The following is a 23,402-nucleotide window of genomic DNA, read 5'->3' as shown; positions in this document are numbered from 1 at the left end:
CTATACATTTCTCAAAGTATAAGGCCAAAGATGCAGTGACTACTAGTTTTCATTCCAGCTGCCCCATCAATCCCCAGGTCCCTTGTAACTAGCTCTCTTTTCTTATTTACATCAATCTCTTTTTTTCTTTTTCTTTTTTTCTCCCCTACTTAGAGAGCCTCTGAAGATCTGGGGCCATATTACTCCTTGCTGATATTTGCCTTTATGTAAAAGACGGGGCTTTGCAAGGCATTCCCTTCTTGCTCCTGAAGCTGCTTTTCCTGGCCCTACATACTAATTAGGGCCATCTATTAGGTCAGGGATTCTTTTTTAATTTAAACCCATTTAATTTATTTATAAATATTTAATTTAAATATCAATTCTAAGGCAGAAGAATGGCAAGGATCTAGGTAGCTGAGGTTGTGACTTGTTAAGTGACTTGCCCAGGGTCACATAGCTAAGAAGTAATCTAAGGCCAGATTTGAACCCAGGTCCTCCCAATGCCAGGCTTAGTACTCTATTCACTGTGCAACCTAGCTGCCCATTGATTAGGGATTCTTTTATTTTTTTCGAGTCTGGAAAATTTAATTAAATTAATTAATTTAGAATTTTTTTTCCATGGTTACATGATTCATTTTCTTTCCCTCCCCTCCTCCCACCTCCCTCCCATAGCCAGCAAGCAATCCCACTGGGTTTTACATGTGTCATTGATCAAGACCTATTTCCATATTATTGATATTTGCGTCAGGGTGATCATTTAGCGTCAATATCCCCATAGATTAGGGATTCTTAACATTTGTTTTTTTTCCTCCCCTCGTTGGAATGTTTTTTATTGATTTACCATTTTGATTTCTTTTTTAAAACTATTTATTACCAATTACATGTTATAAAAAATTTCCACACAAGTTTCCTTAAGTTCTATGAGAGATGTTAACTCCCTCTGTCCTTTCCCTTTCCCCTCCCGGTGCTGGCAGACAATTTATTCTGGGTTTTACATGAATTATCAAGTAAAACACATTTCCACATTGTTCATTTTTGTAAGCGAATAATCTTATAAAACCAAAACCCAAATACACAAGTGAAAAAATTCATATATTTTCATCTGCATTCTGATTCCAACAGTTCTTTCTCTGGAGATGGATAGCATTCTTTGTGATAAGTACCTCAGAACTGTGCTGGATCATTATATTGCCGATAAGAGCCAAGTCTATCACAGTTGATCATTCCACCATATTGCTGATACTGTGTGCCATCTTAACATTTATTTGTGTCATGGACCCTTTGGGTAGTCCAGGAAAGCCTACGGACCTCATCTCAGAATAATACTTTCAAATGCATAAAATAAAATACAAAAGAAAAATTTTGGGGTGGAAATAACAGTTCACAAGCTCTGGGTTAAAACCTTCTGAATTAGATTGCAAGTTACTTAAGAACAGAACCATATCTTGTCTAGTTTTGTCTTTGTATTTCATTCAGGGCCTGATACAGTGCATTGAACCCAGCAATAAAACGTAGCTCATACTTTCTTAATGCTTTAGTCAATCAAATAGTATTTATTAAGCACCTGCTGTGTGAAAGGCATTATGCTAATTCTGGGATAGAAAGAAAAAGGAAAGAAAGGCAAAAGATGGTCCTTGCCCTCAAGTTGCTTACAGTCTAATGGCGGAGACAATATGCAAGCAACTATATACAAAGAAGATGTGGACAGATAATTTGGAGATAATCATTAGAGGGAAGGCAGAGTATTAAGGGGATTCAGGAAAGGTTTTCTTTGCAGAAGAGATTTTAACTGAGACTTGACAGAAGTTAGGGAAACCAGGAGGAGGAAGTCAGGAGGGAGGGAGTTCCAGGCATAGGAAGTAAAAAATGCTTTAAGGTTTATAAGACACTTAAAGACTTTGGAAAGTAAGTAAATGTTTGTCAAATGTAACAAACCAATTTTGAAAGAAAAATAAACACCTCCATGAAGATTGAGACAAAGGTTTTCTGTAGTGGCCAATCTATGAATTTGTTTTGCTAGACTGTCCTTCTTTGGTACAAGGGAAGGCTTGGAGGGGCAAGTGATAAAAAAAGTGATAAAAAAATGAGCAACAAGAATCAAGGAAAACATTTAAAAATACACAGAAAGGTGCAAAAGGAAGCTCCAAAGGGGATAGGCAAGAAATGCAGTTTGTTATTATCATGCTAAATGTCATATGAACTTAAGTTTTTATTTAAAAATTTTAAAAATTAGTTTGTTACATTAAAATTCACAGGTATCTCCTTCCCTCTTTCTCCTCCTTGCCCTAGAGAAGGTATCATTTGACAAAAAAGATATATAAAACTATGTCTTGCTTATTTCTATTTATCAGTTCTTTTTTTCTGGACTTAAAAAAGCCCATAAGAAAAAGAGTCACAGATTCATATAGAGAATTCATTTTCTATTCTTTGTATTTTGAAATAAGTAATACAAGCTCATAATAAAAAAGAAAAAAAATCTAGATACCCTTTCTCGCTAACCCCTAATACTTGTAAAACTCAATCCTCAATCCTTTCTTTCCCCTAGGATTAAAAAATTATGTTTTTTTCAATTAAGAAGCATTTATTTTCTCCCCCTTCCAACTCCCTTCTCCCACCCCAAATTGGAAAAAAGAAAAACAAAACCTTTGTAACAAATATGCTTAGTCAAGCAAAACAAATGACCACATTAGTCATGTCCAAAAATATGTTTTATGTTGCATATTTAGTCCATCACTTCTCTTGTCAGGAAGTATTTCTCTGGGATTTAAGGGGAAAGTTTTTCCTTTCTTTTTTCATGCATGATAGGTCAGGCCTTGGAATGCAACAAACCCACTCTCCATCCATCCATCCATCCATCCATCTCCATCTCCATCATCTCCATCTCCACCTCTCCTTCTCTCCCTCTCTCCTTCCTTTCTTCCTTTGTTTAAAAACTCTTACTTTCCGTCCTTATAACAATTCCAAGACCAAAGAGCAGTAAGGGCTACCAGTGATAGTGAACCTTTTAGAGACCAAGTGCCCAAACTGCAACCTTCACACCACATGTCAGTCCCCCCACCACCTCCTTACCCCAGACAGGAGAGGGAAGAAGTGAAGAAGTGCTTCCATGGGCTGCTGGGCAGAGGGGAGGGAGGTGAGAAATGTTCTCAGGCAGGATGGAGAGGGGAAAAGGAGCAGCCCCCTCTGGCATGTGTGCTATAAGTTTGCCAACATGGGCAAATGAGGGTAAGTGACATAGCTAGAAGTGTCTGAGGCCCGATTTGAACCCAGGTCTTCCTGACTGGCATTTTATCCACCTACCTGGCCCTCAACCATCTCTTTCACTGGTGGCTGACTATTTGTTAGCAGAGCTTTTGTCTCTATCTACTGGTACTAATTTCTTAGAGGAGATCTCTGCCTTTAATTCAATCTAATCCAAATCAACAAATACATATTAAGTCCCTACTAAGTACAAGGTACTCCCAGAAAAGTACCACAATTCATGTCTTTAAGTACCTTATTGTCAACTGGTGGTGGTGGATTTGAATTATAAAATTTTAAACAATTAAGCATAACAAGTATAACATAAGACAAAATGTGATACAGACTAAGGAGGGATTTCAGATGGAGGGATTTCAGATAAAGTGCTTTCAAGTCATCTGGGAGTATCATTAGTGAACTTCCAGGAGAAGGCAGCATCTGGGCTCATTGTTGAAGGAAAATAGGGATTGTCAGGCAGGTAGCTAGGTAGCACAATTGATAGAGCACCAGGCCTGGAGTCAGAAAGACCTGAGTTCAAATTGAACCTCAGATGCTTACCAGTGATGTGACCCTGAGTGAGTCACTTAACTCTGTTTACTTCAGTTTCCTTATCTATAAAATGAGCTGAAGAAGGAAACAACAAACCACCCTAATTATCTCTAATGTCTTTGACCAAAAAAATACTCAAATGGAGTCATGAAGAATTGGATGTCTGAAAGGACTCACCAACAAAGGATTGTTGGAGGCAGAGATAAGAACAGAAGGGCCTGAATGAAAGTGATGGCTGTCTGAGCAAAGGGAGATGTATTTGAGGTGATGTAGAATCAACAGGACTAGGCAACCGATTGAATGCAGGGATTGAGAGAGATGGTGAGTCAAAGATAACTCCAAGGGTTTAAGCTTGCAGACTGGCAGGATAATGATACTACTAAGAAAAATGAGGCAAGGTGGAAGGAGAGGGCAGGGGGAATGAGTTCAACTTGGTGCAATGTTACATTTGAGAAGACGGCAGCACATGCAGTTGAAGATGCCCCGCTGTGAGTTAGAAACATTTGATTTGGAGCTTGAAGGAAAATTACAACTGAATATGCATTACTCATCCCTGCAGTGAGGTCATAAATGAACTCATGGGAAGAGATAAGATCATCAAGGGAATATCTAGAGACAAGAGGGCTTAGGAGAGATTTTTTCTTTTTAAGCTCTTACCTTCCATCTTACAATCAGTACTAAGTATTGGTTCTAAAGCAGAAGAGTGGTAAGGGATAAGAAATGGGGGTTAAGTGACTTGCCCAGGGTCGCATAGCTAGGAAGTATTTGAAGCCAGATTTGAACCCAGGACCTTCTTTCTGTATGCTTGGCTCTCTATCCATTAAATCACCTAGCATGCCTCTTGGGATAGACCTTTAAGGAATAGCTCCCTTCTCTTCCAAACTGTATCATAAATTGATTTTTAAAAAGCATTTATTAAGTGTTTCCTGAATGCTATGTTCTAAATAAAGTAATAGAGACATAAACACAAATACACACAGTTTTGCCCACAAGGAATTTAGTATTTCGATAGAGGGAGAGAATATCCATAGGGGGTGGTTAAAGATGTATATGACTGGAAAAGAAGATAGGAGGTCCTCACAAGATGAGAATAAGAGGAAATGGATAGTCTGACTATGACAGTGGTAACAGCAAATGCTAAAAAATTAAAAGGAAGCATGTTGGGTTGATCTTCTGTGGAGGACTTATGGAAAAGCATGGATGAGAATCTATGTAATTGGGGAAAAAATATTCATATGAGTGAAAGCCCAGGTCCGACAATCTATCCAAGTACTTGAGAGGTGCCACTCTCCCTAACGATGAAGAGTTGTTCTCTTGTAATTCACTTACAAAGTTACTTTTGATTTTATAAAGGGATCCCTAGATCTTTACTAGAAACATGTCCATATTTAAAATAAATGTGAAGAGAACATTTTAAAACTTAAGTATTGAAGTGATTCTCACAATAAATAGCTACTTCTGTGTTTTACTTAGCATAGAGGAATCATGGATTCTCAAAGGTTAAGTGGATGGGCACAAACTCTGGAAGAAAGGCCTAAAATTGGAGCATTTAGGTAGCACAGTGAATAGAACACCATGTCTGGACTTGGGAGGACTTGGGTTCAAGTTTGGCCTTAGACATTTCCTGGCTCTATGCCCTGAGCAATCTTATGATCCCAGTTGCCTAGCCTTTGCTGCTCTTCCGTCTTAAAATTGATTCTAAGACAGAAGATGAGAGTTTAAAAAAAGACTTAAAGTCTTTGTATTTAATAATAATAATTTTATATTTAATTGTGTTGGCTTTTGGGACAAATTTATTTTTTAAATTTTATTCAATTGATTAAGAAAAATTTTCCATGGTTACATGATTCATGTTTTTTCCCTTCCCTCCTCCTATAGCCAATGAACAATTCCACTGGTTTTAACATGTGTCATTGATCAAGACTTATTTCCATGTCATTAATATTTGTATTAGATTGATTGTTTAGAGTCTACATCCCAATCATATCCCCATCGACCCATGTGATCAAGCAGTTGTTTTTCTTCTGTGTTTCTACTCCCACAGTTCTTTCTCTGGATATGGATAGTTTTCTTTCTCATAAGTCCCTCAGAATTGTCCTGGATCCTTGTACTGCTACTAGTAGAGAAGTCCATTACATTCAATTGTGCCACAGTGTAATTGTCTCTGTGTATAAGGTTCTCCTGGTTCTCCTCCTTTCACTCTGCATCAATTCCTGGAGGTAGTTCCAGTTCACATGGAATTCTTCCAGTCCTTTCAGCACAATACAACGGTATCACCAGGAGATACCACAATTTGTTCAGCTGTTCCCCAATCGATGGATACCTGCTCATTTTCCAATTTTTTGCCCCCACAAAAAGCACAGCTATAAATATTTTTGTTCAAGTCTTTTTCCTTATTATCTCTTTGGGATATAAACCCAGCAGTGGTAGGTATGGCTGGATCAAAGGGCAGGCAGTCTTTTAGTGCCCTTTGGGCATAGTTTGGGACAAATTTATTGGGAACCATTGGGAAACATTTCACAGACCTCCAGACATCCTGGGACTGCCCCTTGAGGGCAATGTTGATTGAATATGGTAAGAGAGGCACTTCTCCTGTCCTGAAACAAATTGGTGCCTTGCTCCAGTAAATCTAGGGACCAAAGGTGGATCTCTGCTACCTCTGTGGAAAAATGAGGTCAAGGAACCCTATTCTGTATGGATGCCACCACCACTCCATTCCTGGGCTGCCTGAGAGCTATGTCATTCTTCTTTCCTGGAGCTGCGTTTTGCCTAGAGGTCTCCCCTCTCAACACTACTATATTATTGGCAAAGTCGCTTAACTTCCCTGAACCTCAGTTTCTTTAATAATAATAATAATAATAATAATAATAATAATAACAATAATAATAATAATAATGTGTTTACATAGTGTTTTAAGATTTGTTAAACACTTTACAAATATTATCTCATTTGATCTTTATATCCCTGGGAGGTAAGGTGCTATTATTATTCCCATTTTACATATGAGGAAACTGAAGCAGACAGAGGTCAAGTGACTTGTCTAGAGTCACATAGCTAATAAGTGTCTATAGCTAGATGTGAACTCAGGTTGTCTTATTTCCCCATCCATTGCCCTATTCACCACGTCACCTAATTGCCTCTGCAAAATGAGGGGGTTAGACTAGAGGGTCTCTAAGACTCCTTCATCATCATCATCACCATCATCTTTATCATCAATATCACCATCATCCTTATCACCATTATCATCATCATCACCAACAAGCATTTATTGAGTGTTTACTGTATGCCAGACAATGTGCTAAGCTCTGAGAATACAAAGAGAGACAAAAACAGTCCCAAGCAGCTAACAATCCAGTGGGGGAATTGAGCAATTCTAAGATCTGGAGCTGGAAGAAGTCTCAGAAGCCATTTGGTCCAGCCCATCCTTCCACTAAAACTGTGACCTCATGATCCTCTCCAATGGATCTTCATTTCACCTGCTTCTTGCCTAGGGACTTAGGTTCTTGGGCCACTCTTACCTTTTTCTTTTAATCATTCTCTTATCTTCTAAAATTTCCCTGTAGAATATCTGCTCAGAACTCCCTCTCCAAGAGGACCTCGTCCTTCAGTGACCTCTCCAACAAAGAATGGAGCCCATTTATTTCCAGGTAATTGATGATTCCTGTCCTTCCTGGGTATGGCCTAGACTGTTTGACTATGCACAGTAACAATTCACCAATAAGATTAATTGCCCCCCAACTTCTGCTATCCTAAGGAATCTTCTTCCAAACCTCCATTTGAACAGTGTCCCTTTTCCCCTCCTTACTAAATAGAGGCTGGGACTCAGGGATCACCCCATCATCTTCCCCTTAGCCCAAGTTCCAAAGAGGCCATGTTTTCATGAAAGGCGAGCCCCTTCCATCATCCCAAAAGCAGCCCCGCCCTCTCCTGTTTCCAGGGGCACTCATCCAAGCTGCAAATCCCCTTAGAGGCATTTGAATTCTCTTCCAATAAACAGCCTGTCTCTTAACTAAATAAAACCTGTTTGGAGTGTCAGCAAAACTGCTTCTGTGAAACAAAAAGAAAACCTCCCTTTCCCCCTTTCTCATTTTAGAAAAGTCTCTATGATTCTTCTCCATTACAAACTTCTCCAGAATTTCAAACAAACAAAACATGATTATGAATTTTAGCAAAGAGAATTAGGGAGAAATGTAGACATCTGCTACTCAGAAAAAATACTCCTAACAATAGACATTGAAGGGGCAATGGCAATACAGTAGGATGGCTCTAGAGTCAAAGGATTGCACTTCTTTTTTTTAAAATCCTTACCTTCTGCCTTAGAATCAATACTTGTTGGTTCTAAGGCAGAAGAGTGGAAAGGGATAGACAATGGAGGTTAAATGACTTGCCCAGGATCACATAGCTGGAAGTGTCTGAGACCAGATTTGAACCTAGGACCTCCCATCTGTAGGCCTGGCTCTCCATCCACTGAGCAACCCAGCTGACCCCTCAAATCCCACTTCTGATGTTTGCTGCCTCTATAGCCATTGGTAAGTCCCTTAACCTTTTTGGGCCTCTGCTGTTGTTGTGGGTCTCAGTTTGTTGTTGTTGTTCAGGTGTGTTTGACTCTTCATGAGCTCATTTGTGATTTTTTTTTTTTTTGTCAAAGATAATGGAGTAGTTTACTGTTTCCTTCTCTAGCCCATTTTATAGAAGAGGAAACTGAAGCAAACAGGGTTAAGTGACTTGCCCAGGGTTCCCCAGTCAATAAATGCCTGAGGCTGGATTTCAACTTAGTAAGATGGGTCTTCCTGACTCCAGGTCCAGCATTTTATTCACTGTGCCACCCAGCTGCCCTATAAATCTTAATCCTTATCTAATTGCCACATGGTTGACATAGTAACAAATCAGAGGTTATTAACCTGAAGTCCATGGACCGATTCCAAGGGAACGATGAATTTAGAGGGTCAGAAAATGACACATTTTCATTAAACTTTGATTTTCTTTGTAATCCCATGAATTATATTTTATGCATTTAAAAACATTATTATGAGAAAGGGTCCATGACAAGTTAAAAAGTCCTATATTTAAGCAATCATAGCAATGCTGATATTCTTAACTATAAGTGATAAAGAAGTTACAAAAAGATACATATTAGGACATGGAGCTGGTCCAGGCATGTTGTGAGAGAGAAGAATGACAGACGAACTCCCTACAGGAATGTCGGGTCTAAGAGAAGCCTTCCAACATGGTGGGTGGATCCATTTCATAGGATTTATGGGAGGTCACGGACAAGAATTGCATTGGAAAGAAAGCGCTGACATATTGCTATTTACTGGAAAGAATATTTACATACATTGAAATAAAAAGGGACTTAAAGGAAGTGGTGTAGGGAGCAAACTCCCCAAGAAAGCAAGTGATCATATGTCTGATGGGTTGCCTGTACTGTTTGTACTTTTCTAAGAGCAGAGAGAATAGCAGTGCCCTGATCCCTTGGAAACTTCCCAGGAGCCAAACATCTCTGCTTAATGCCCGTCATGCCTGAGCATAAAAAAGAGGAGAGACACGATTTTCTAATTTAGATCCTTGGCCCCCGCCATGTCCTGAATTATCACTTCTAAAGCCAGTTTAACAGAATAATGTGGACTACTGATGAGCAAGAGATGTTGGCACTTTTGTCTTAAACCTAAAGGTTTATTTAATTGGCAATTATTATCCTCAAAGGTGGTAACTTTATCAAGCCAGGCAAAGTGATAACTTGTGCTTGTATTGATTCTTTCCCTTTAAGACTCATTAAACATTTTTTTTTGTTAAAAAAGAAAATGTTTCTTCACATATTTAATGAGTTACTAATGGTAGAAGGTCTTCAAATGACCCATTAAGCTGAGAATATTCAGCATATGTTCAAACATTTACTGAATACTTATTATCTATAGGGTATTATTAATAGAGGTGAGGGGTTAGAAGACTGATATTATAGCCCTTTGTCCCCAAAGAACTTATAGTTTAAAAAGAGAACAGAAATGCCATCTTAAGAACAACTGTATTAGTCCATTGATTGCGGATACTTAGCCAGTTAAATAATTTACTCCTCCCTCACAAAGTAGCAATTTCCAGGATGGCCAATTTCAGAATATTCAAGAACAAGGAAAAATCACAAGCTGCTATTGAACCCAAAGGGTATACAGTTGAGTATTTTCTTATTTTACAAATGATTTTATAATATTCTTCTTTGGGTCTCACCTAGAGCTGAAAGTCTACCTTTATCTCGGCCTTCCTCTTCTGGCCAGATGTCTGTATCTGAGATTCTCAATCTGTAATCTTTTCCCCCAGTGGGAAGGTGGGAAAAACATTGTTCATGGAAGTCTAAGTTTCCTTTAAATACTGCTATTGGCCCAACCCCCACAACACTCAAGATTTTGTTTCAACAAATTTTAACAACAAAAAAAAAAACCCAACTTTGCTGTTCAGTCGTGTCCAATTTCTTCATGACCCCATTGGGGCTCTCTTGGCAAAGATACTGGAGTGGTTTGCCATTTCCTCCTCCAGCTCATTTAACAGATGAGGAAACTGAGGCAAACAGGGTTGAGTGACTTGCCCAAGGTCACTCAGCTAACGTCTGAGGTTGGGTTTAAACTCAGGAAGATGCCACTTAGCAGCCCTCCAAAGATAATCACAGCCACAATAACCAACTAATGCCATTAGATTCTGAGTTCCTCAAGAGCTCAGAATGTATGGTGCCTTTTACCACAGTGTCCAGCCCATAGTAAGCATTTAATAAATATTTGTTGCCTGACATACTAATGGGTATGATTCTGTAGATCACTTAAGGGGGAAAAAATCTGCCTATCTAAAACCTCAGAAACAGGAAGGGTGGGAGGGAAAGGGAGGGTCACGATTTGAAGCAACTTGCAACAACGGGAACAGTGAGTGCTAGACCAGCAGTTTCAGGAGAATTACAAAAGTGGAGGCTAAAGACGTGAGAAAGATTTCCTACATCTGGACTTCAGCAAAGGAGCTGTTGGAATCCTTTACTGAGCTTGCCTAGAACAGCTTGGCCCCAGAGAAAATGCTTCCTAAGGGCTGGGGAGCTAACATGGAGGGCTAAGAAGAGAAAGGATGCCTCTTTGAGGTGGTGCTGGGGAAAGAGAAGAGACCGGACATGTCTTACTAAATGGTGCTCTCTAGTGGCCAGAGCTATTGGGTGAGAAGAATCCTAGCTCTGGCTCAAATTCATACAGTGAGAAGTAATTCACCTTTCAGTATCACAGTTTCTTCATCTTTCTCCCTTTCAAGAATGTTCCTTAGTCAACTGGGATTCTAATCAAGATCAAATTAAGTGACTTGTCCAGGGTCATTTAATTACCAAGTGTCTGGGATCCAGACTGCCTGACTTCAAGGCCAACACCCTATTCACCAAATTATTATTAAGATTCCTTTTATATCACCTTCATTTCCATATATTCTCCTCCTTCCTTCCCTACTCAGGGAGGCTTTTCCTTGTAACAAAGGATAAAAAAAGAGGGAGAGAATAAAAGTAGTTCAGTAAAACTCATCAATACACAGATTTCAGAGTTGGAAGAGACCTCAAAGGTCTCTTTTTACAGTTGAGGAAATTGAGGCAGAGAGAAATGAAGTGACTTGTCTAGGGTTTCCCAGGTTATACGTGTCAAAGATCATTTCAGCTGAGTCTTCTAGTAAGTATATTCAATGTAGAACAGTTGTTATTAAATCAAAACAGCCTCATTCCTCCCACAATAGGAAGAATTGGGTTCCATTGAAAAGCCTGAGGCCAGTGTTAACTAGGAAGATAGCAATCTGATAAGATCTAGGGAACTGAGAAAGAACCCGGCTGAGGGAGAAGATATTGCCAATTAGGGCCCCTTCCAACAAAAGAACAGATTGGTACAAGACGGCACTTCCGGCTCCCGAGGTCAGGCTTCTCTGAAAATCCACCCTTCGTTCCCTACTCTACTCCCCTATCTCAGAGAAAATGGGATCACCAATAAATAAAATGAGAAAAACTCCTCAGCTGATAGAAGGGCAGGCTGAAGGCACCTCTTCAGTCTCCCAAGAGCCTGAGGAGGGAGGGGGACGATCATGCCAGAGATACGTCTCTCTGTGCCAGGCTCTGCTGAACCTCCCTCACCTCCAACCCCAAAAGCTCCATGCAAAGACAACCCAAATAATGCCTAGCTTAAGCTTAAGGCTGCTGCGTGTTTCAGCTTTGTTCACCATTTATGGTATCTGAGCTCTGTTTGGGCTGTAGAGGCCAATAAATCGCCCATACTGGGAGGGGAGAACTTCGCTCGTCCAAAGCTGTCCTTAGAGCAAATCCAAACACAGCCCCTGGCAGATTCCTTTTCCCTTAAACCTCCTGGCACAAGGCTGTGTGCAGAAGGGCGCACCCTCTCCCTTATCCCTTAACTGCCACGTGTGGCCAGAGGGGACCAGGGGCACTGATCAGGAGACTTTCCAGCCTCAAGGTCAACGATTCCCTGTCGCCCATGGGTGCCTCAGCCAAGTTGTCTATCTCTAATCTAAATGCAGGCAGTTGTGGACAAGCAGGGGATTAACTAGGCTGTCAGCTGAACAGAGCAAGTAAATGAGTGGCTAATGAAACATGAAGCTGAGATCTGTGACCCATCAGTGTGTTTTGACCCTCTCTTTGATCATCACTGACATTCCAGAAGAAGGGTGTGGGGAGGACTGGACGGTGACCACATGGGGTGGGAAGAGGGGTATGGAGACAATCAGCAGAGACCTCCTTTACACGTGAGGAGAGGGGGAAGGGGAGAGCTACTATCCTGACTCTGGGAGATGAGGCTCAGAGCTTATTCCTTCCCTCCAGTTCCGTTAAAATAGTTTCTTGGGCTACCTGGGAGATCTTGGGCAAATAACTTCATCTCTCTAGACTTCCGCCTCCTCATTTGTAAAAGAGGGGCCTCTGAATTCTAGCTCAAGATCTCTGATTCCAGGAGCCTGAGCCTCTTGAAAGATCCTGAAATTAGGACCACAAACTAAATATGAACAGTTGGATCCATAGGGAGAAATAGCTAGGAAGTGACAGAAGTGGGAAGAGTCATAGGAAAGAAGGACTTAGACTCATTCTTAGGGAGTGCAGGGGAAGAGAGGGTTGAACTTGGAAGTAAAAAGATCTGAGTTCAAACCCTCCCTCGGGCATCTATTAGCTGTGTGACCCTGGGAAAGTCATGAAGCACAAAGAATCAATTTTGAGATGATCTACAAACATTGGTAGTCACCTTCCAGTGATCCTTTATCTCTTCCCCATATTCTCCAGTCTTTCCCATATCCATTCCAAGTAGCTGTTAGTATTCTAGATATGGGATCAGGCATTAGGTAGAAGTGTAGCAGACAGGGGATTGGACTTGGAATCAGGGAGATATGGGTTCAAATCCTGCCTCAGACACTTGTTAGCTGTGTGCCCTTGGTCTTAGTTTCCACATCTATAAAATGGGGATAATAATAGCACCTACCTCACAGAGATGTCGCATGAATTAAACGAGATAACATATGTAGAACACTTGGCTAAACTTGGTGTTTCATAAATGCTACCTATTATTATTTATGGATAATGAATTCATGACATTTAAAAAGACTCAAGGATGTTCAGATTACGTGCTTACTTTGTAAAGCAATCTTCATGGATTATAGATGTACAATTGAAAAGAACCTTAGTGGCCCTCTGGTCCAACTCTTTCATTTTACAGATGAGACAATGGAGGCAGAGGGAAATTATTTATCCAAGGTCATATAGGTAGTTGAGTGGAAAAATCAGGATTTGAACCTAGATTCCTTTGACTCCAAAGCCACTATGCCACTCCGATCAACTAAAGGGCAATGAATTTGTGTCTGGACAGAGCATGACTCTCTGTGACCTTTCTGCCCCTCATACAAGGACTTGGACTCTAAACCTGAAGGTGGTGAGCTCTAGAGTCTGTTGGGGTGGGAGGCAGCTGGATAGCTCAGTGGATTGAGAGCCAGGCCTAGAGACGGGAGGTCCTGGGTTCAAATCTGGCCTCAGACACTTCCCAGCTGTGTGACCCTGGGCAAGTCACTTAACCCCCTTGCCCACCCTTACCACTCTTCTGCCTTGGGACCAATACTTGGTATTGATTCTAAGACAGAAAGAAAGTTTTTATGGAAAAGAAAGGAGTGTGTTTGGGATGTATAATTAATCATTTCTGGAGATGTAATCAATGGAAGGCAGCAGTGGAAAAAGAGAGCACTGAACTAGGAATTCTGAAAATGAATTCATGAGACCAGAGTTCAAATCCCATCTCCTTTCACTTAATACATACATGACCTTAGGCAAATCACCTTTCTGATTTTTGTTATAATGAAATGATATATATTATACAGATATAACTTTTCAGCTATATCTGACTCTTCATGACCCCATTTGGGGTTTTCTTGGCAAAGATACTGGAGGGATTTGCCTAGACCTTCTCCAGATCATTTTGCAGATGAGGAAACTGAGGCAAACAGAATAAAGTGACTTGGCCAGGGTCACCACAGTTGGTAAGTGTCTGAGGCCAGATTTGTATCTTCTCACTCCAGGCTTGACCCTCTATCCATTGGGGCTGGTTCCTCATCAGTAAAACAAGAAAGGTTTCTTCTGCTTCTACATCTATGATTCTAGGACCTGTTACATCAAGCTCTTTTCATTTCTCGAGTAGGGGCAGTCACAAATTCATCAGGACAGGAGGGTCTAGACAAAGACTGCATACACTACACTGCTGCTCCTGGCAGTATGAAGGTATTCACTGGGTCCTACCAAAGCCTGTGGATTGAGTTAGGCACAGAGCAGAGACATACACACAGAGGACAGGAACTTCTATAAAAGAATACAAATGAAAATAGGGTAGGTGGGTGGCAACATGGAGAGAGCACTAGGCTTGGAGTCAGAAGACTCCTCTTTCTGAGTTCAAATCTGGCTTCAGACACTTACATGTTATGAGATCCTGGGCAAGTCACTTCATCCTGTTTGCCTCAGTTTCCTCATCTGTAAAATAAGCTAGAAAATGGCAAACTAGCTGGGTGACCCTGGGTAAGTCACTTCATCCTGTTTACCACAGTTTCCTCATCTGCAAAATGAGCTGGAAAAGGAAATGGCAAGCCACTGCTGTATCTTTGCAATAAAAATCAAATGAAATCACAAAGAATCAGACACATCTGAAACAACTGAACAACAAGAAATGAATAGGGTTCTGAAGGTGTATTTGCTAGAACTAAGCAGGCAGGCAGGTGGGTGCCAGCTGGACATTCCCTAATGAGTAAGGCCAAGAGATAAGGAGACAACAACCCCCTGAGGGAGGGTGAGCAATCTTACCTGGGAGTCCTGAAGTCAAGGGATGATTCCCTGAGAGCTGCATTGGTCACAGTCACTATCGGGAGACCCACAGGGCTTCCTCAGACACAGGCTGCCCCTCCTCTGGCCATGGCAGCCTCTGTGGGCCCCCCAAGGGCTAAGTGGCTCACTTGGGGGAAGGCTGTGGTGGTAATCAGATTAGTGGGACGTAAGGCCAAGGCCCTGCCTAAGTCCAGATCTGGGCAGCTTGCAGGAGGAGGGGAGAAAGCAGCAAGCCCTGGGGTTTCCTCAGAAACAACTCCCTTCCTAATGCCCTCTTTGCTCTCTGTATCCCCTCCGAATGGATGCATCACTTCCCTATTTTCATTTGAGACTGTGAATGGGTTTAAAAATATGTATTACAGCTCTTGTTTTTACTAGGTAACTCAGTGGCTAGAGCCCTTGGCTTTGGGTCAGGAAGACACGAATTCAGATTTCATCTGAGACACTTACTAGCAGGGTGACCCTGAGGAGGTCATTTAACCGCTGTCTGCCTCAGTTTCCTCATTTGCAAAATGGGAATACTAATAATAACAGAGCCTACCTCCCAGGACTATTGTAAGGATAACATGAAATATTTGAAAAACATCTGGCAAATTCAGGAACATCATTGCTGAATAGATTCCTCCTTTCTCTGCTATCTAGTGACCCATTCATTTAGAAGCAGTTAGGTGAAGGGGTAGTGAGGTGGCTCAGTGGACAGAGAGACAGGCCTAAGGATGACAGGTCCTGGGTTTGAATCCAGCCTCAGACACTTACTTAGCCTCCATTGCCTAGCCCTTACTGCTGCCCTGCTTTGTTACCAGTACATGGCATTGATTCTAAGATGGAAAGGAAGGGTTAAAAAAAAAAGCAGTTAAGTGGCACACAGGTTAGAGTACTAAAGTGGGTTAGTTTTGCTCAATTCTATGTGACCCCTTTTAGGGTCTTCTTGGCAAAGATACTGGAGTGGTTTACCATTTCCTTTTCCAGTTCATTTTACAGATGAGGAAACTAAGGCAAATAGGGTGAAGTGACTTGCCCAGGGTCCTACGGCTGGTGTCTAAGTTCGGATTAGAACTCAGGTCTTCCTGACTCCAGCCACCTACCTGTCCCTGCACCACCTAGATGAGTTAGAAAGACCTTTCACATCCAGCCTCAGATACTTATGAGCTGTGAAACTCTGGACGAATCACTTGGCCTCTATCTCCCTCATTTTCCTCAATTGTAAAATGAGAATCATAATAGTACCTACCTCACACAGAGTTGTTGCAAGGACCAAATGAGATAACATCTGTAAAACACTTAGCAGACATCGGGCCCTCTCTAAATTACCTTCCTTTTCTCCTTCCCCCTTCCCATCCGTTGTGACAAAAGAAGAATTAAAAAATGGAAACAGATGAGCAAAACCAATCGACATATCAACTAAGGAAGACATTCCGCACTCATATCTTTTCAAAGAAGGGAAGGGATGCATTTTCTTGACTAGGAATATTTTGAAACTTCTTTGTTCAAAAAACACACTTTCTTTGTGTGTGTGTTGTTCCTTCTCATCTCTCTGGAAATTCTGAAAGAACAAAGAACCTGTCCCTTTGCCTCTGCATCTTTTCTCATTGACCAGGGCTTGGCTCAGAGAGGGAAGGTGGGAAGGGAGAACATCTCTTTCCCATCTTATGTTCTATGCAAGTAACTCTTTTTAAAAAATGTATTTTAAAAAACAACCCTTATCTTCCATCTTAGAATCAATACTTAGTATTGGTTCTAAGGCAGAAAGGTGGTAAGGGCTAGGCAATGGGGGTTCAGTGATTTGCCCAGGGTCACACAGTGAGGAAGTGTCTGGGGTCAAATTTGAATCCAGGACTTCCCATCTCCAGACCTGGCTCTCCATCCACTGAGCCACCCAACTGCTCCTGTTCTCTATAACTCTTAACTTGAAGGTGCCATTGCTTTGCCTTCAGGCTCGGGAGCCACTTCCCAATCAAGACACAGTCAGGACTCCTGATTGAATACATCCACAGAGAAGCTGCCTAAAAAAATATGTTGTGAGGGGCAGATGTTGTTCTTACCCTGGACAGTAACCCGGGCACTGCAGGACGCCCGGCCAGAGGAGTTCTCCGCCAGGCAGGTATAGAGACCATTGTCCTCAGGTAATGCATCTTGTACCTGCAACTCAGCCACGCCATCCTCAAAAGTTGTGTGGGCATATTGGATAGGCCGGTCTGCTCAGAGAGAAACACAGAGAACAATGGGTCAGGATGACTTTCTTTCAGGGATAACCACTGGTGTTATTTCAGAGCTAAACTTCCCTCCAACTGGAGGCAAAGGGGAAAGAGATCCAGGCACCAGGAAAGAAGAAAGACAGTGAGTGGGAACACTGAGGAGACAAGGCAGGAGCCAAGGATGCATTATAGGAAAGGGGCGGGTATGTGGGGCTCTTTGAGAGAAAAGAGGGATTTGAACACAAATGAGAGAACCCGAAGAGGAGAAATTCAGGGCAGAAAAGGGAAGATTTCTAATTATTTTAACATTAAAAGTGGTTTAAAAAACCTACATCTGTTATCTCATGGAATTTTAGAGCTGAGAAGAATCATAAGGGGTCTCCTGCCCCAGAGGCAAGCTTACTATCAGGCTGGACTTTCTGCAGTTTAGACAGATAGGCTATGGGCATCTAATACATTTAAATGTCTTCTGGGACAATGATTCTACAGCCTAACTTCAGTTAAATATTGAAGATCAAATTCTGTCTTTCTGTAACTAAGCCAAGGCATTTTAATAATAATAACAAAAAAGGTTAAAACATTTCTTTCCCTGGATAAAATGAGAGGTCATCCATCATCTGTCTAGGTTGCTTTAGAGCTTGAGTTCTTGGTCTGAAGTCTGCTACATTTTGGTTGCTTTAGGCCAGTGGTTCCCAAACTTTTTTGGCCTACTGCCCCCTTTCCAGAAAAAAATATTACTTAGCCCTCTGCAAATTAATTTTTAAAAAATTTTAATAGCAACTAATAGGAAAGATAAATGCACCTGTGGCATCACTGCCTCCCTGGATTGCTGCATAACCCACCAGGGGACGGTAGTACCCCCTTTGGGAATCATTGCTTTAGAGCTTGGGTTCTTAGCCTGAAACCTGCTACATTTTTTCTTTCAATTTTTTCTTTATTTTTTACATTTCTTTAAAAAAATTGAGTTCCAAATTCTCTTCCTTCCTTCCCCCTCCCCATAAAATAAGAGGTTGAGCAATATGACATCACATATGCAAGTGATATTTCTTTATTATGCATGCAAATCATATTTCTTTATTAGCTACAACAAACTTTTTTCAAAAAATATTTTGATAACTGCAATTCAATATAATTCTCATTCTCTGTAATCCAAGTGTCTCTTTTTTGCATTCAAAAACATATTCTGTGGAAGTGTCTATAGATTTCACCAGACTGCCAAAATGGGGGTTCTGTAACCTCCCTCATAAAATGTCAAGGATCCCCGCTCTAGAGGAGTGCAATGCAGAGATGGGAGAATGGATGAAATGACTTCAAGAAGTTTCTTTCCTGCCATATGTTTCTAAGACTTTATCATTTTAAGACTTGATCTTTGAGTTTCCAGGAAAAAAGAAAAAAAATCTCATTATTGGAACTTCTGGCTTGAGAACAGGAATGTGTCCATTCTCTATGCAGCAAACAACTGACAATTCCTGTTCTGTGCCAGACCCTGGGGTCCTGGTTTGGAACTTCATAAAAATGAAAGGGGGAGGGTGGGAGGGGAGAGAAGTATTCTTGACAGAGTTAATTTTTTTCTTCTGCCTGTAACAGCACTTGTGTCTCCATAACATTAGCAGAGATAGCAGGCTGGGCCCATATAATGGCTGAGCAGCCAGTTAAAGGGGCTCTGCCTTGTTAATATTTTTTTTAAGGCCAGAGAAGAAGAACTGGATAGAACACTAAGGGTAGGAAAGCTACATTTGTTACAACACAATCCTCCAACCTTCAACTCATTAAGAATTCAGTCTTTCTCCCCAGTTTTGTTGCTACAACACAGTATGGATGGATCCATCTTGGTGTTGTTTTTCTTATGTCGAAGAAATAACTTGCTTTGGCCACACAGAAACAAAATCAGACGGAGGCACCGAAAATGAGGTGTTAGATCTGTTGGGCAGATTTGACTTGGGAGTGCTTGAAACCCAGTCTCTGACTCCTAGGCAAGGCTGAATTTAATGGCAGCTGGAAACTGACTTAATCTTGAGCATCCTTTGGTGGGTACCATGGGAAAATGCCAAGGCTAAAGGTGGGGTGGGGAAGGGGTATGGTATACAAGAAAGAACACAGTACTAAGTACTTGACAGTTAGGTGGCTCTGTAGATAGAGCACCAGATCTGGGTTCAAATGTGAACTCAGATACTTCTTAGCTATGTGACCCTGGGCAAATCACTTAATCTCCCTTGCCTAGTCCGCCACCCTGAGACAGATACTTAGTATTGATTTTAAGACAGGAGATAAGGATTAAAAAAAAATTATATCTAGTCCTTGATCTGTGAGATAATTCTACTTTGATGGGGTTGGGGGGACTCTGTCAGGTCAGATCCTTGCTCAACCTCTGAAATCAAGTCTTGCTCTGGCTGTAAGGTAGGTTCATATTTAATTTAACTCAGCAAGTGTTTATTAAACTGCCCACATAACTGTACCAGATCCTGGGGATGCAACACATGCTTATTAGACTGATTTTTCTATTCAACCAGGCTACCTGACAAGAGTTCTGAAAGTCTGGATGTCAAAGACAGAGAGGCTGGGCAAAAGAGGAAAAGCCAGCATGATCAACCCTTAAATACTGGCTAAATTAATTAATTATTAAAGGATTTATAGTAACAGTTTAATATTCCATCTATCTGGTATAGTGCAAGGTCACAAGATAGATTTAGAGCTAGAAAGAACCTTAGAGACCACTGAGTCCAACTCCTTCATTTTTCAGGTGAGGAAACTGAGGCACAGGTAGGCTAAATGCCCTGACAACAATTACACAGCAAATAAATGACCAATGTGGAATTTGAACCCAGTTTTTTGATCACTTAGTCTATACTGGACTAGAAGCCAAGAGGGTTAGTTTCTAGATCTAATTCTTTAATGAGTACCACAATGTTAGACACATTATTTTTAAACATTTATTAATATTTATTTTTTTGAAAAGTTAACATGGTTACATAATTCATGCTCTTACTTTCCCCTTCACTCCACCCCACCCCCGACTTCCTCCTCCCCACATGGCTGATGTGTATTTCCACTGGTTTTAACATGTGTCATCGATCAAGACTTATTTCCATATTATTGATAGTTGCATTGGTGTGGTAGTTTCGAGTCTACATCCCCAATCATGTCCGCCTCAACCCATGTGTTCAGGTTAGACACATTATTTATCTTCTTGGGCTTCATTTATTTACCTATAATTTGAGAAGGTTGGACCAGTGGTCTTTGATTTTATGAAATTATTAGCTTAATCTCTCTTGCTTCCTAGCACATTCTTTCACTAGTAGAAGGTAAGCTCAGGAAATACGAACTTCTTTCAAAATGAGGTGGAGGGGACAGCTAGGTGGCTCAGTGGATTGAAAGCCAGGCCTAGAGATGGAGGTTCTGAGTTCTTACTTTTACCTTGGAACCAATACAAAGATTTATTCTAAGATGGAAAGTAAGGGTTTTAAAAAACAAATAAGTCATAATGAATAAGGAAGGTAAAGATACATCACCTGAACCATCATGTGAACAATATTTTGGGTTGAGAAACACAGAGATAATAAAGCTAGTAAAAACAAACACCTAGCTGCATGGCTCAGTGGAGTGTGTTGGGTTTGGAGTCAGAGGGCCTAGGTTCAAATCCTGACTTTGCCATTTACTATCTGTGTACCTTTATGGAAATTATCTAGGCCTTAGTTGGTTCATTTGTAAAATAAGAAGGTTGGATTAGATGACCTTTAGAGTCCTTCCAGGAATAAATTTTTGATGCTACGATTCCTGGACCATTGGTCCATTGTCAGTGGCCTTGCGAGTCATTGAACCCTTGTGGGTCTCGGTTTTTCATTTGTAAAATGGGGGAGGAGACAGCTGGGTAGCCCAGTGGATTGAGAGTCAGACCTAGAGACAAGAGGTCCTAGATTCAAATCTGGCCTCAGCCACTTCCCAGCTGTGTGACCCTGGGCAAGTCACTTGACCCCCATTGCCCACCCTTACCACTCTTCCACCTATGAGACAATACACCAAAAGTTAAGGGTTTAAAAAAAAATGGGGGAGGGAGGAAGGGCTGAATGTAAGGACCTCTAAGATCTGATAGGAGAACTTCTGGAATGGATTGACCCAGAAATCCAGCCTTGTCCTTATGCTAGTTGGTTAACATTTTTTATCAGTGAAAACGATATGAAGGCATTGATGAGAAGGAGGGAATAAGCATTTATTGGGTGGCATTTATTATTTATGTGCCCTTGAAATGTGCTAAGAAGATCTTTACAATTATTCTCTCATTTGATCTTCACAACAACCCTGGGAGGTAGGGGCTTTTATTATCCTCATTTTGCAGATGAGGAAACAGAGGCAAGCAGAGATCAAGTAATTTGCTTAGGGCTACAGCTAGTAAGTTTCTGAGGCTAGATTTGAAATCAGGTCTTCCTGATTCCAGCTAGTGCTCCAACCACCATGCCACCTCGTTGCCTCCTATAGATGGCACAGATGGCATGTTTATCAGTTTTTAGGTGACAGAAAGTTAGGAAGGATAGCTGGCAAGTTGTAGGACTTTCATGAGCCCCACAAAGATCCTAGAATGAATCTTTTAAGCTGAAATTTAGTGGGGGAGATTTTAAAGTTTTCTGCTTCGATTCAACTTTATTAGTCCAAGATGGTGAAGACATTAGGGAGCTTTTCTTCTGGGGAAAACCTGGAGATTGGGTGGAACAAGAGCTAAAGAGGAGTCAACACTGTAACAGGGCAAACAGAAAACCTAATGCCATATTAGGCTACATGAAAGGGTGGTCATAGGATGGCTATACTTGGCCCTGGCCAGCCTACGTCTGCAGTGTTGTATTCGATTCAAATCTTAAGGATGGTCAGGCTTGGAGCAAGAAGGATCTGGGTTCAAATATGGCCTCAGACCATAGCTGGCCTAGCTGTGTGATCCTGGGCAACCATTCCCAAGCCCATACCTCTCTTCTGCCTTAGAAATGATGCTACTTTTTAAAAAAAGTGTTTCACAAATCGATTTTATTAATTTAAACACAAAATTAATGAAGAAAAATCCTGTACACATCTGTGGACACAACACACCTTTTTTTTTTTTTTTTAAGTACTTATAAGCCCAGAAATAAAAGCTGTTTTTTCCTGGTCTCATACTGATTAAAGGAATATGAAAAAGAAAAGGCAAGATTTAAAAAAAAAAGATCTGCCAATCTGTCTTTGCTTCAAGCAAAAAATAAAAAGTATATGATTCGTAATTAAGCAATTTGGGAAATCCATAAATGACTAATTCTAGTAGCAGCACTATGAATCCTCACTAAATGGAAGGATGTACTCGGGTTAGCTGGTGCTTTTTTTCAAGGAATTAGAGATCAATTCATCAAAAGAGTGATTTAAGGGTAAGGATTGGAAAAAAAAATAAGGGATTACACTGAGACAATAAAGTGACTCCAGAGTAGGATAACCAGAGTGACAAGGTCCAAGCATAGAAATATTGTTTAAGTAAATGGGACTGTTTAGTTTGGGAAAAGGAAACTTGAGTAGGGATTGGGGTACAGGGTGGAGAAAGAGGTGTGCTGGAAATAGATTGTACCAGCTCTTGAGAGCCAATTGTTAAATTTTTAGCATGAGATTTATACCTCTAAAATCAGTAATCACTGCAAATTAGGCTGGATTTATTTTTGTGTTGATTGTTTAAGCTTAAGAAAGTGAAGGAGACTATATTTCAGAGGAATGAAAAATGGACATATACATTTAAATAGGCATAAACACAATACATGTATATAAATATACACATATAGAAAGACATATGGCAAACATAAACCTGTGTGTGTGAACATGCATGTGTATGTATTAGGAAATGCAAGGCAACAGTGTAGGCTCGTGTGTGCACACACATGCATAAACACAAACAAAACCATCAAACACACGCATGTATACATATAGAAAAGGCACAAATGCACAAGCAATAGTGTGTAAAATCATACTTGTGCATACAAACACACAAACACACAGAAACAGACACAAGCAAACATACACATGTGCATGGACATGCACGTGTAAATATGGATCAGACACACAGTACAATATTTTATAAACACATG

At 40.8% G+C, this 23,402-nt stretch overlaps 1 protein-coding gene across 1 annotated transcript in view; it reads right to left on the bottom strand.

Annotated features, from left to right (window-relative positions):
• Nucleotides 1–23,402, bottom strand: part of MYLK (myosin light chain kinase) — a 331,964-nt gene that overhangs the window by 179,569 nt on the left and 128,993 nt on the right. The window contains exon 10 of the mRNA XM_044670040.1: nucleotides 17,164–17,316. Coding sequence (XP_044525975.1) covers nucleotides 17,164–17,316 — 153 coding nt within the window. The remainder of the gene's footprint in view (nucleotides 1–17,163; nucleotides 17,317–23,402) is intronic.

Source organism: Gracilinanus agilis, chromosome 3 (assembly GCF_016433145.1).
Source record: "Gracilinanus agilis isolate LMUSP501 chromosome 3, AgileGrace, whole genome shotgun sequence".
NCBI classification, from domain to species: Eukaryota; Metazoa; Chordata; class Mammalia; order Didelphimorphia; family Didelphidae; genus Gracilinanus; species Gracilinanus agilis.
This window is presented reverse-complemented; position numbering and strand designations above follow the sequence as displayed.